Source organism: Alexandromys fortis, unplaced genomic scaffold, assembly GCF_014885135.2.
Source record: "Alexandromys fortis isolate MF-2015 unplaced genomic scaffold, M_Fortis_MF-2015_v1.1 scaffold_56, whole genome shotgun sequence".
NCBI classification, from domain to species: domain Eukaryota; kingdom Metazoa; phylum Chordata; class Mammalia; order Rodentia; family Cricetidae; genus Alexandromys; species Alexandromys fortis.
Window position 1 is genome coordinate 5,969,820 of NW_026067935.1, and position 13,693 is coordinate 5,983,512.

General features: G+C 51.1%; 1 protein-coding gene across 7 annotated transcripts in view; it reads right to left on the reverse strand.

Annotated features, from left to right (window-relative positions):
* The window catches only part of Dnah10 (dynein axonemal heavy chain 10), a 133,112-nt gene that overhangs the window by 28,668 nt on the left and 90,751 nt on the right, over positions 1-13,693 (reverse strand). For all 7 annotated transcript variants that reach the window (XR_007592553.1, XR_007592555.1, XR_007592554.1 and 4 more), the window contains exons 53-62: positions 12,178-12,381; positions 11,720-11,800; positions 8,868-9,065; positions 7,895-8,056; positions 6,611-6,785; positions 2,823-3,004; positions 1,483-1,619; positions 741-958; positions 406-627; positions 78-225 (exon numbers count right to left, since the gene is read on the reverse strand). Coding sequence is in view for 4 of the 7 variants with exons in the window: in XM_050146558.1 (XP_050002515.1) it covers positions 78-225; positions 406-627; positions 741-958; positions 1,483-1,619; positions 2,823-3,004; positions 6,611-6,785; positions 7,895-8,056; positions 8,868-9,065; positions 11,720-11,800; positions 12,178-12,381 (1,727 nt within the window). In the remaining 3 variants the exon portion in view is untranslated. The remainder of the gene's footprint in view (positions 1-77; positions 226-405; positions 628-740; positions 959-1,482; positions 1,620-2,822; positions 3,005-6,610; positions 6,786-7,894; positions 8,057-8,867; positions 9,066-11,719; positions 11,801-12,177; positions 12,382-13,693) is intronic.

Consider the following 13,693-nt stretch of genomic DNA (forward strand, 5'->3'; position numbering starts at 1 on the left):
GGGGGGGGGGGGGGGGGGGGGGGAGGACAAGGAAAGGGCTCTTCAGTCCTCAGGTGGGGCTCAGGGTGGGGCCGCACCCTTAGGTTGTTTTTCTCCTCCTTTCTCTTGATCCAGTTGAGGGCCTGCTGCTGGGGGTCGATGCAGAGCGGGAAGCGGCTGGCCCGGGTGGTAAGGATGCCATTCTGAACCGAGAGCTCATCGGGTGGAAGGCCCTGAGAACCCCACCTGCAAGGGACAACCACAGGGAGCTGGACTTTCCCTACCCAAGGCTGGAGGTCACGGGGTCAGCTTTCTAATAAAAATAACCCATGACCTTTCTCAGGGCTGGCTGTGCTTCCTAGCCCTGCAGCCCACCCGCAACTCCAGGTGACACCCACACAGACCCCTCTGGGATCCATGCGGTACCTGCTGATCTCCACGTCATCTGTGAGGAGGTTCTCCAATCGGAAAGGCTGGCTCAGGGGGATGTCTCGATCCAGGATATCATTCCGCCACACCTGGTTGACCATCTCATCCCGAAACTCCCAGGTGAAGGCGCCCTCGTAGCTCAAGAAGGCCGCGCAGAGTAGGCAGTCGCCCAACAGCTTCACCCGCCGGTGCATCAGCTCATCCAGGTCGTTGAGCCACCTGCAAGGGACCGGGAAGCCATGCTGAGCAGCTCCCATCTGTCAGTCCTTTGGAGCATGTGCTAAATTTGCATAGATTATGGGTCCCTTCATTAGGTGGGGGATGCCTCTCACCTGACATTTTCTGACCCCAGACCAGAGATGAGCTTGTCGGCCGCGATCAGCCGCCTCTCCATAATCTCTGCCTCCTCCTGCAGCTTCTGCTTCTCCAGGATGGCAGCCTCATATTTGGCCCCCAGAGCCTCCAGCTCCCTCTGGATCGCTGACAGCTCGTTCTGGATCTTTTCTAGCTCCCGTTTGGTTAGGTAGAAATTCCGCTCCAGCCTGGCCACCTGTGTGAAGAGAGGTAGCAGAAGGATGGCAGAGGGTCCGCCATCTCCGTCTGCATCAGAGGTTCTCACTTCCTGCGACCCTTTAATACAGCTCATGTTGTAGTGACCCTCGAACATAAAATTATTTTCATTGCTACTTTATAACTAATTTTGCTACTGTTATGAATCATTATGTAAGTACTGTGTTCTCTGATGGCCTTAGGTTGACCCCCTGTGACAATGACTGGAGATTCTTCTGGGTGAGGCCAACTGGCATCAGGTAGATAGAGACAGGGCACTACCAAATATTGTACAATCCACAGGATGTCCTGGCAGGAAGGAGAAGCCATCCCTGCAGCCAAGAGAGCCAAGGCTAAAGAGCCACCACAGCTTGGGGTGTGGCTGTAATCATCTCCGCATTGCACACAAGGTTCCAACCCCATCTGTCTGCACTGTGTGAGTGGGGGCAGGGCCTGGGCTCCTAAGAATTTTCCAGCAGCATTGTGGACACTTGAACTCTGATCCCAATCGAGGCCTTGGCTCACCTTGTCTCTTTTGGGCTTGATCTCGCGGAACACGTCACAGTAGCCCATGACAGCCTCCACGAACTTCAGCATCCCCAGCCCTGCCTTGCTCACAGCCTCCATTTCTTCAATTGTGGTGTTGAGAGTTTTCAGGAGGCCTAGAGGTCAAACACAGTGACTGTCAAGCTCCGTCTCAGGGCACATAAAACTGGAGATACGCTGCATGGACAGAGGAAGTGTCACGAGGGTCCTCAGGGTCCCGAGTTTCTCAAGTGCGGAGTTGAAGGTGGGTATGAAGGGTAAAAGCACTGCCACCTGTGACTCCCCATGACCTCGTATGACCCAGACACCCCACCACCAGACACCCTCCAAGCTCTGGGGACCAGGAGCACTCAGAGGACTCAGACAAGCAGGTGACTGGGAGGGTCCCTACCATCACCCCAGCTATGTCACAGAGGTATCCAGATGCTGGGGGGCTTGGGGTTTCAAATTTCATCAGTGAATATGTTTAACTTAGGGACTGTGAAAAGGCATCGGTGGTGGGAGTCTTTCTGCTTTCTTTAAAAGAATTATTCTTTCTCATATGTGTGTATCATATATGTGCACATTCTCTCTCTCTCTCTCTCTCTCTCTCTCTCTCTCTCTCTCTCTCTCTCTCTCTCTCTGTGACACACACATGCCATGGTACACATGTCAAGTGAGGTCAGATGACAACTTTGAAGTCATATTTCTCTACTTTCTGGGGGGTCTAATTCAGGTCACCAGGCACTCTGAATAAATACCTCTATCTGCTGAACCACCCCACCCCCTCAGGAGTAAGGTTGTGCGCAGCTTTTACAATGTAGTCCATGGGGACATCACCCCTCCTGGCAGAGCCCTGGCCAGTGCCAAGAGTCAGCTGACAGGGAATTTGGGCATTCTCTGGCCCTTTCCCTGGTTGGTCCCCAGGTGCACACAGAGGCAGGGCATTGACAAGAGGCACAAAGAGGGCGAGATGGCTCAGAGGTTAAGAGTGCTGGCTGCTCTTCCAGAGGACCTGAGTTCAATTCCCAGCAACCACATGGTGGCTCCCAACCATCTGTAGTGAGATCTGTGCCCTCTTCTGGCCTGCAGGCACCAGAACACTGTATACATAATAAATAAATAAATCTTAAAAAAAAAAAAAGACACACACACACACAAAGGGAAGGTGCTAAGCCACACAGAGGGCCAAGGCAGAACTGGGTTCCCATCAATTCCTGTTTTCCTGCCGGGGAGAGCCAGACCCCTACTGAGCCAACTGCAGTGGGCCAGCAGCCACCATCTGTCCCAGTGGGCTGTTCCATCTCCAGGGCTATGGTGCCACCCCAGCCCCCACTCACCTTTGATGTTCTTCACTTGACTCTGGGTGATGGAGTCGAAGTCGATCTCCATCAGGGACCTCAGGAAGTTGGGGTCAGACATCATGCCCTTAGCAGTTTTCCAGTTAAGCTCCTTGTAGCCTTTCATGATAAGGATACACTCGCAGACTGTCTGCACTTGCTTTGGGGGCTTCGCGAATGACCTGGGGGACAGAAGAGCCCCAGATAAGAAAGGCCAGGGCCTCATCAGAATTCCTGAGAAGAGACGGGCATGCAGAAGGGTTCCCTGGAGCTGACTACCTGGGACTAGGGTATGCCAAGTCCCTAAAGGTAAGGAAGGTGGCCCAGGAAGGATCTCATTTGCTAGCCCCACACCAGGTTCCTGGAAGACAGCATGGAGCAGAAATGTGATGGTAGCCTCTAAAATTCCAAAACAGCAGAACCGAGACCACCATCAGAGCCAGGCAATTGGAGCTGCCTGCACCGGGCAAAAGCCTACACCAGGCCATAAAGCCAGCACAGGCCCCATAGGCGGCGACAGAGGCAGCAGAAGCAGAAGCAGAAACAGAAGAGAGAGAGAGAGAGAGAGAGAGAGAGAGAGAGAGAGAGAGAGAGAGAGAGAGAGAGAGAGAGAGAGCGCGCGCAGAGCCGGGAGTGAGGCCAGCACTAGCCCAGCCTTGGGGGATCAGGGAAAGTTTTGACTTTGCAGGGCATTGGATGCTAATGGCAGGCAACAAGACACGGCTGTCAAGAAGGCCAGGGAAGAGAAAGCCTGCACATACAGGCCAGCCTGGTCTACAGAGCAAGTTCCAGAACAGTCAGAGCTATACAGTAAAACCCTGTCTCAGGAAAGAAAAAAGATTTGATAGTTGGTTCCAAAAGTGCCTCCAACTAGTTTATGTTAAAACGGATGAACAGAAAGCACTGGCCCTTGCCACATGAATCTCTGCAGCCATTACCACCAACACCCAGACTCTAAGCTACCCCTCTTACCCAGGCTAGAATAGAGAATTAACAGCCAAGCTTGCCTAGTGGTCTACAGACGTCACAAGGTCATTTAAGTTTTAAAATAAACATAGGGATGAACCCATGCCTGGATTCATGGTGTAAGAGGCAAATGTGGGCATCCGAGATGATGCGTAAAAGTGAGCCTCCAGGTTACTCCTCCCGTGAGGATAGGGCAGGAGGGCCGGGCATGGGGCTGTGAAGTCTGCTCCCTGTGCTCAGTCAGTACGCCTGCCACACTGCTCTACAAGCCATGAAATAAGATGCTTTCAGTACTTGGAGTCTGGTGCTCTTATTGAGAAGTGGTGATCTTTGTCGCAGAGGTTGCAAGTTAGAGAAATGGACACATAGGGTTTCACACAGCAGCCTCACCTGTGGGGACCGTGAACCTGAAGGAAATATATCTGCAGAGACAGCCCCTTGGACCTGATGTGACCTCTTAGCAAGCTTTGGTGGCCCAGTGTGCTCCCCCTCTCCCACCAGGTTTAGTCCCTCTTCCCTGACTAGTTTTCTCCCCCTCAACGCCTCCCCCCCACTGGCATTCTATAAATCGGGGCTGCAGAGCACAGGGTGCAATAGAATTCAACAGGGGAGGAGGAGGAGGAGGAGGAGGAGGAGGAGGAGGAGGAGGAGGAGGAGGAGGAGGAGCCTCTGGGACTTGCCAGGACCTCTGGCACCTGAGGCTTATGGCTTGAGTCAGCCTCCAGAACTCAACGGGCCGCTGAAGGCTGAGGGGACTGGTTCCTGCCTCCTCCTTGGCGACCCTGTGCTTCTGCTGCAGGCAGGAATTTGCTCCCTTAGCAGGGTCCAGCCTCCAGATACCAGACACGATGCTCCCCAAGTCTGTGGGGGCAGGCCTGCTCTACACCCCCAGCCTCTAGAACCTGAGCTATGCCCCTACGCACAGCCGCAATACACCCCGGAGCTGGACTGGGTCCTGTATCTCAGCTAGCATCCCATCGCTACCGTGGGCTCAAACTCGTTTCATTTAAATCCCAGGGGCAGTCTATGTGTCCTTCCCATTTGGGGGTATTAACTCTGACTCACTTACAATGACGTGTAGTTCATTGCCCCCTTTCGCCATCAGCCCACTCCATTCCTGGAGGAGGGTGGGACAAGGTGTCCAGGAGAGTCTCCGGGGACCACCTCAGCATCACAAGTTAGTTACAAATGGAGGCTGCTGTTCCTCCTCAGGGGAGAATCGAACACATGTACCATTGTTATCCATCACCTTCTGACTTATACTTAAGGGTTCGTACAGAGGGGACTGAGTATTCTAGATAGATATTTCAAGGAATTAAAGATTATGAAACTGTCCAGCTATGACGGCTTATTATATTTGACCTTTAACTGACCCATCAAAGGCAGACTGTAGTTGTTGGGGGGCGGTTAGCATCCCGATGCACACTGAACTCAAGGGAAAACACCCTAGACACTAACAATAGATTTAAATAAAAAGAGAAAAAAACATGTAAAAATGCAAGCTGCTGCCCTGGGGGTGTTATTTTAGGCCTCACAGTGCCATCTTACCCACGTTACCATGTACATGCCACAGAAGAAAGTCTTCCTAAACAATGCCACGTAAGCAAAGCCTGTGTGGGAGAACCAAATGCACACACAAGCCTCAGGCACCAAGTCAAACACCCACTGACAGATCCAGAAAGTATCTACAGTTCCCTTAGGGACGTAAGATACGCTCCATTTCATATAAAGTCTTTGGCTGGCTGCCAGTGGTAGAGCACTTGCCTAGCGTATTTGGGTGAGACCTTGGGGTTTATTCCCTGGCAGAACACAAACATACACACACACACACACACACACACACACACAGCGTGGGGGGGGGGGTAGAGAGAGGTGTTATGGAAAAACACTGTGAGACTTAAAACAGCAGCAATAAGAACAATGCAACACAGAAAGGAAGGCCATGCTCTTGCCTTTTTTAAAACCACACAGGCAAAAGGCCACCTCTAATGAGAGAAATATAAATTAAATAAAAACCACACACAGACCTCTTTTCTGCTAGAAGAGGGGCAAAAATGCAGACACCTCTCTAGTGAAGCTATGAGGAGAGAGGTACAGACAGATGTGGACTTGGGGTCGAGGGACTGTCCACTGTGCACCCTGAGACCCAGACATCCCACCCCGGAACTGTATCCTGCAGGGGACGTGCCAGGGTGCTGTGAAGGCTTGTTTGCTGTGTCCTTTGTAAGGACAAAAGATAAGTTTCAAGGAAAGACACAGCTGAGTGCCCACTAAATAAGGTTTGGCACCCACACAGTGGGATGCCTCTGGCCAGTTTAAAACCCTAAGGAAGTAATCCTGTATTAGAGCACAAACACGAACTAAAACTTTGAAACTGGGGGGGGGGGGAGAAATTGCTCAGCCAGTAAAGGCCCTTGCCGCCGAGGCTGATGACTGCGTTCAATCCCCAGGGTCCACAGACAGACAGGTACCACAGGTACCACAGGATGGACAGGCAGACTTTACTCTCCAAACCCTGATTCCACAGTCAGAACATTGTAAAACTGGTTGCCTTGATTCCATATTAAAATTCTCTGGCTTGGGGCTAGATGGCTCAGTGATTTGGAACACCGTCTACTCTTTGATAGGACCTGGGTTCGGTTCCCAGCACCCACATGGTGGCTCACAACTGTCCTCCTGGTGGAGCCTGAACTCCCTGGGTGGGTTTGCCTGGCCTCGGGAGGTGGGGAGCCTCTTTACTATCTGTAAATGGGGGGTGAGCCCAAGGCAGGCCCTGAGTGAGCTCTAGGGGTGTAGGCGGGAGCAAACGTGGTAACGCGTACCTGATTTCAGTCACGTCCGACTTGTCCAGCTTCTGCAGCTCCAGCTTGGCAGCCTCCAGGATAGGCATGACCTCAGCCAGAGCTGTCTCGGCTTCGGTCTTCTCTACAGCGATGATCTTGTTCTGTTCTTCTATCTCCATGGCCTTCTCCTCCGCCAGCTTCTTCTTCTCCTCCGCTGCAGAGGGAGGGGCTGGTGAGATGCTGGGGTGCAGCAGAGGGAACCTAAGTCGTGTGGGAACCTCAAAGCCAGGCATGGGCATCTTGGAGAGTGGTCAGGGGGCTCTGGTCACTGCAATGGCCACAGGTGCTCACACAGAGAGGACTCTATGTGGCATTTCCTGCTGGATACTACCCTCTGGGTCTGTGTCAGCCTCTCCGACCTAGACACTGCTGGCCTAAGACCCTGGTGGCATTGTGGCTTCGAATGGCTGAGATGGATCTGCTCCCCTTCTCTTCTGCCCCCCCCCCGCTCTCTCCCTTTCTCTAACATTTGATTTATTTGTGCTCCCCTGCCACAGAATCAGTCTGTGCCTTCTTCTCTGTGGATCCCAGGATCAAACTCAGGCCATCAAGAGTGGCAGCAAGTACCTTTCCCACTGAGCCACCTCTCCGGCCCTCCGTCTCCCACCCCACCCTCTGCTTCTCGACACCCCCACCACCACTTTTATTTATGCTCACTCATGTCCAGCCCTAGAGATGCCCCCTTTAGGGACAATAGCCCCTCTGTCTTACTTCCTCTCTGCCTAGTGACACTGGTCACAGCCTGACGTCACCTTGTCACTGGCTCGTGTTCTGTCTGGTTGCCTCTAAGTCATGGGGACCTCCCGTAGCTAGAGCTCAGAGGTGACGGTGACACAGGGCTCAGGGAGTACAAGAGGGCAGGCAGTGGCCCCCAGGCTCACAGCCAGCAGAGCCTCAAAATGAGACCCTATTGGAAATGATGTCTTAGCAAAAATGAGGTCACACTGGCTTGGGGACAGACCTGTTCCAGTATCTGGTGTCCTCATGAGAAGCCATGCCTCTCACTGAGTTTATATTGAATTAGTACAGTGATGCCTATGAGTAGGGAAAAAACACTAAAAAATAACAAAACATTTAGAAATTAAACAAACAAACAAATATGTAGACATTCAGGGTGGGTGTCCTGTGATGGTGGTGGGTTTGTGCCTCAAGGCTTGCTCAAGGCTGCCCACAGCACAGTGTCTCTCAGCAGGGACTTGGAGCAGCCCGGGGCCCTCAGGTGCAGATTGGCCCCAGGGCAGGTGGTCCACACCAGGCACTCGCCTATGGCTGTGTTGGTGGCGATTTCATCTAGCAGAGCCTCGCAGGCAGCCGACTTCTCGGCCAGGACGATCTTCTGCTCGGCCAGCTTCTGGTTGAGCTCATCTAGCTGGATGGTGGCCTCCTTCAGCTTGTCCAGCCCACCCTCCAGACGCTTGCACTGTGCTAGGGGCAAACAGCACATGGTCAGTGGTCCAGGCTCCAGAGCAGGAGCCTGTATTAGCCTCATTGGGATCCATCCAAGAAGGGGAAAAACCTCACTTCTACAAGATGCCATACCCGCTCCAGCTCTCAGACTGCACACATGGCATTTGCAAGCATGAAGACACTGCTGAAAAACAGCGCATCTTTTTTGTTTTGGTTTGGCTTTGAGACAGGTTCTCTGTGTAGTCCTGGCTGTCCTAGAACTTGCTCTATAGACCAGGCTGACTTTGAACTCAGAGATTCTCCTGCCTCTGCCTCCATAGTGCTGAGATTAAAGGTGTGTGCCACACCTCCCAGCTAACAGGGCATCTCTTAAGCAGCCGCCAGAGAGCCCTTCCTCAAAAACCCTTTCCCACACAGCACTCTGGGGACCAGGGGACATCCAGGGCAAAGAAAACAGACCTGCAAACACAGGGCCACACAGAACTAAGAGCACACAGTGTCTTACCCACAGGGATGAACTGCCCCAAATGCAAAACCCAAATCTGCTCTATTTTGCCCCAATCATAAAGGTGTCAGGCCTTGCTGGGTGGTGGTGGTTCACACCTTTAATCCCAGCACTCGGGAGGCAGAGACAGGCGGATCTCTGTGAGTTTGAGGCCAGCCTGGTATACAAGAGCTAGTTCCAGGACAGGCACCAAAAGCTACCGAGAAACCCTGTCTCGAAATCAAAAAAAAAAAAAAAAGTGCCAGGCCTTGCAGAGATGAGCCTTACTCCTGAACCCTGTCCACACAGCCATGCCCTGCCCCATCCTTGTCCCACCCTGCTCACCTATGTTGTACTGGGTTTTCTCATCTAGCAGTTTCGAGTACGTGTTGATAAAATCTAGGTAGTTCTTAGGCGTCACGTAGTTGCTGCGCCTCAGCTTCTGCTGGAACTGCTTGCTGAACTCACCCACCGACTCGTGGACCATAACCACGTGCTCCACAAGGTCTTCGATATTCTCTGCGGGAATCATGTGATTGTCCCCTGGACAGGAAGGAGAGGAGAGAGAGGAGGACTGGGGCCAGCTCAGTGCCTAGCATATGAGGCTGTGGGGACAGGCGCCAGCGCCACAGAAAACAGAGAAACAACATCATCATCAACAACAACAAAAACCAGCCTCCCAAACAGTGAAATATTGACCTGAAAGAACCAGACACCCGGCCCCCAAAGGGTCTGTGGGTGCCAGTGTTCACAGGAGCAAAGTGGTTCTGAACGGTAACAATGTGGCATGCCCACACTGTGGAGTCCTGTTCAGCCTTGGAAAGGACCAAAGGACTGATGTGGGTTATACCATAAGTGACCGTCCAGAAACACTATACAAAAAGAAAGAAACTGGACACAAAGAAGCAATGTGCATGGGTCCGTTTACACGAGATACATAGACAGGGAAGAGGCACTGAGTCGGGAAGCAGGTTAGAGGGATCCAGGCCCTGGGGGAGGGAAGTCAGTGCTGTGGAATAATCCTCTGTACACTGTGAATATGTATTACTCTCATTGGTTAATAAAGAACTGACTGGCTGGTAGCCAGGCAGGAAGTGTAGGAGGGAAAACCAAAATAAGGATGCTGGGATGAAGAAGGGCTGAGTCAGAGAAGTCGCTAGCAGATGTAGGGAGAAGCAAGATGAGTAGTATGCCATACTGAGAAAAGGTACCAAGCCACTGGGCAGAGTGTAGATAAGAGATATGGGTTAATTTAAGTATAAGAGTTAGCTAGTAATAAGCCTGAGCTATTGGCCAAGGATTTATAATTAATATAAGCCTCAGTGTGTTTATTTGGGAGCAGCTAGAGGATAGAAACTTCTGCCTACTACTCAGTGTTTAGATGGGTACAGAGCTTCAGCTTAGCATGATGGAAAGTTCTGGTAACAGATGGCAGTAGTGGTTGCATGACACCATGAATGTGATTGATGTTCCAGGTGCACTCAAGATAGAACGGGACAGTTTACAATAGACATATTTTCCCTAAATAAAAACTGATTTCATGGGCTGGAGAGATGGCTCAGTGGTTAAGAGCATTGCCTGCTCTTCCAAAGGTCCTGAGTTCAATTCCCAGCAACCACATGGTGGCTCACAACCATCTGTAATGGAATTTGGTGCCCTCTTCTGGCCTGCAGACATACACACAGACAGAATATTGTATCCATAATGAATAAATAAATATTTAAAAAAAACTGATTTCATCAAAAAACTTATTTTAAAAAAGGAAATGAGCAACTACTACTTGTGGAAACTTCTGGGACCTGTGATCTATCCATGGTGATTTCAGTAACACAGGAGCCAGCCCTCCTGCCCTGGGAGACTGACCCTCTGCCTTTCCCCAGGACTCAGGCACCATCAAAAGAAGCTAGGGCTTCAGGAATGGGGCCCACAATCAACCCGACTGATCTCAAGCCCAGCATGAAACCTCCGCCCATGGCGGCTGGGTGGGTACATGCAGCCATTCTGTGACAGGTCCCAGTGTCTAGCACACACTGGCAGAGGGGGCCCTTTGTGGGAATCTATTGGAATGATTGGTGCTCTCTCCCAGAGCCAAGATCTTGTCACTTGAATCAGCTGATGGCCTGAAATGCAGCAGCCTCCAACAGGATATGAGAGAAGGAAGATAGGAGCAAACACCATTGGTATGTCCACGTTCTGCAGCTCTGCCTTGACTCAGATTATACACAGCATGCTTGAAAAAGTCTGCCCACAAGCATCCAGCTTTGCAACATGGTCACCTCAATTTCAGGAAACACATTCTAAGAGAAAAGAACTGTAAACAAATTTCGGGTGGCTTTGTGCACAGAACTGAAACACTGCATGCTGCAGCGGTATGAAGATGGCTTGTATACCATGGAAGCTAGCATGCACAGTCACAGCATGGCTGGTAGCCACAGCCCCACAGGGCAAGTGTGGCCCGCCACTTGTGTCTTGTGAATAAAGTTTTATTGTAACACAGCCACAAACATTTACATGTGCTCCTGGATGGCTCTCAAAGCACACTGTCAGAATTCAGCAGCTGTGACTGAAGCAGATATTGCTACATGGACCTTCACAGTAGCAGTCTGCCAGATTCTGAGTCACAATAACGCAACAAATGTTTTCCTGGCTTCTTTCCAGAAGAACAGCATTATTTCCCAGGAGAACTGAAGTTATGGGTTGGGCTTGTTTGGAAGTTAAGGGCCATTTGTTTATTGAGTTTGTTGGGTAGATACTTGTAAAGTTGGAACTATTTACAAAACTACCCTGTGACATTGGTCATACATCCTTTTAAAATAGATGTAGAGAAAAGGAGAAATTGTGCTGGCACCACCATGGTAGTGGCCTTAAGTACAGTTTTTCCTCTACAAAGAACTGAACAGTAATAGTATTGTCTATGGGTAAGGATGTGCCAAAGACAAAATGTTCATGAAGTGTGGGCCAATAAAACTTTATTCATGAAAACAATCAAGGGGACGCATTTGGTAGCAGGCCATGCCTTACAGACCCCTGATCCCTTTGGACTAGAGCAAAATATAACCCCAAGACACAGTAACAACACAAAGCTATTCTTTGCCATCGGGAATCTATGGTGAAGGAATCTGCTGGGTTGAAATTCAGAAAAGTGACAAGCTTCTTTATGAGACCAGCGTGCTGTCCTTGCAACAGTGGCAGCTTACCTAAAAATGACTTTGCAACAGCATGCAGGGCCTGGGGTGGCCAGGGCATGAACCAGTCGATTCCAGTGTTGTTCACTAGGCCTTGAAGAGAGAGGAGAAAAAGGATCATCGTGCAGCCCAGAGTTGCTCCAGCGCACACTCACCGTCTTTAGTATCTACCAGCATGGTGGCTCAGCTGGGCACATTCTAGTATGATTTTGTCTCAGCATCTTGTCCCTGGAACACTGGGAGAGAAAAAGGGGGCACCCTCTCCACACCATGCACCTTGCAGTTGGGGAGAATGTGCACACCCACCTGCCAGGAAGACACCAGTCATGCCTATTGGGGATTGAGAGGGACCCGGGACGTGTGCCAACGGTGCAGGACCAACTTTCAACTCAAGTACTACATCCCAAAGGGAGCTTGGATGTGCCAGGTCCCCAGAGCACACACTGTGCCTCAGCAGTGGTTAAGGGTACCTGGGAAATTCCTGCACCGGGTCCTCAGGGTGTCGCCCACTGGTGACATGCCCAGGACAATGTGTAGGTTGTTGGCACTTTTATTCACGAAATATTGCCACACAGACTCCTTGGCCGGGCCCATGCCACACTTCAAGGCTTCCTGCCCGATCTGACTGAGGATGCCGTCCTTTTCTTCTTCAGGGAAGAGTGCAGGGACGATCCCTGGAGGACAAAGATGTAAAGGGTTTTCAGGTCTCTGAGTTCTGACCTCCTTGTGTGCAAAAGGAGGTGATGGAGCAAGGCATGATGGGAAGAGAAAAAGACAAGCTCAACACACACCAAGATCAAAGCGGTGGGAAGTGAGTGTCCCCTGCCTGCCCTGAGGACTGTGCTGGGCACTAAAGTCCATGCATGTGTGCCTCTCACAGTAGATATTCTCGTCACGGGGGATTTATCTCCCCGGAAGAAGCATTTGACAATGTCTAAGGACAGTTTGCATGGTCACAACTTGAGGGGAGTGAGCTGGTGAGTGTTAAATGCCAGCTTGCCACAATGTCGAATTACCTGGGAAGAGAGTCTCAATCGAGTAATTGTCTTTATCTGGTTAGTCTGTTAATTGATGTGGGATGACTCATCCCACCATGGGCAGCACCATTCCCTAGGCAGAGGGTCCTTAACTCTTCAGGGCAGGAGAAAGCTGGAAGAAGCAGGCAGCGTGAGTACATTCGTTTCTCTCTGCCGTTGACTTTATGTGTGAGGTGACCAGCTGCTCAAGCTTCTGCTGCTGTGACTGTCCCTAAAATAATCCACTTCCACCTGGAATCATGACCCAGATGAACCTGCCCTTCCCTAAGGCACTCTGTGCTCAGGGCGTTTGTCGCTGCAACAGAAATAAAACTAGAACAGGGATGGTCCATGTCCAGTGGGACCAGCCTGGTGTACAATGTCGAATCCTGCACGGCCCAGGACAGACCCACAGCCCCCAATGCCAGCAAGGCTTTGGGCAAGGCCTGTGTGACTGTAGGTGACTGGGAGCATCCGTGTCTTCAGATGGCGAGACATCTGAGTTAAGGGGTTCCTATGCAGAGGAGTTCATATTGTGACCAGAGCTAAGCTCCCTCAAAAGGCCTTGACTCTTCCCTCGACTCTGGTACAGACCCCACAGGTGGCCAGGACGACATCCAGAAAGCACATAGACTGTGTCCAGACAGTGAGAATGTAGCCTCAATCTTTAAACGACCCACAAGGCCTTGCATCCCGGTGCCCCTCTACTCCCGTTTGCTTTTGTTTTAAATCGGAGACTCATGTTGCCTAGGTTAGCCTTGAACTTGTTATGTAGCTGAGGATGAGCTTGGACTTCTGACCCTCTTATGTAGGGTGCAAGAAGTGCTGTGTGAGTGTGTGTTGTTTGGCATGGGCATTTTACAGGGTTTACCTGTTTGCAAAAACCCTGTCTCCATGTTTACCTGTATGTAATAACCCTGCTTTCGTGTTTGCCTGCATGCAATAACCCTGCCTCCATGTTTATCTGCAT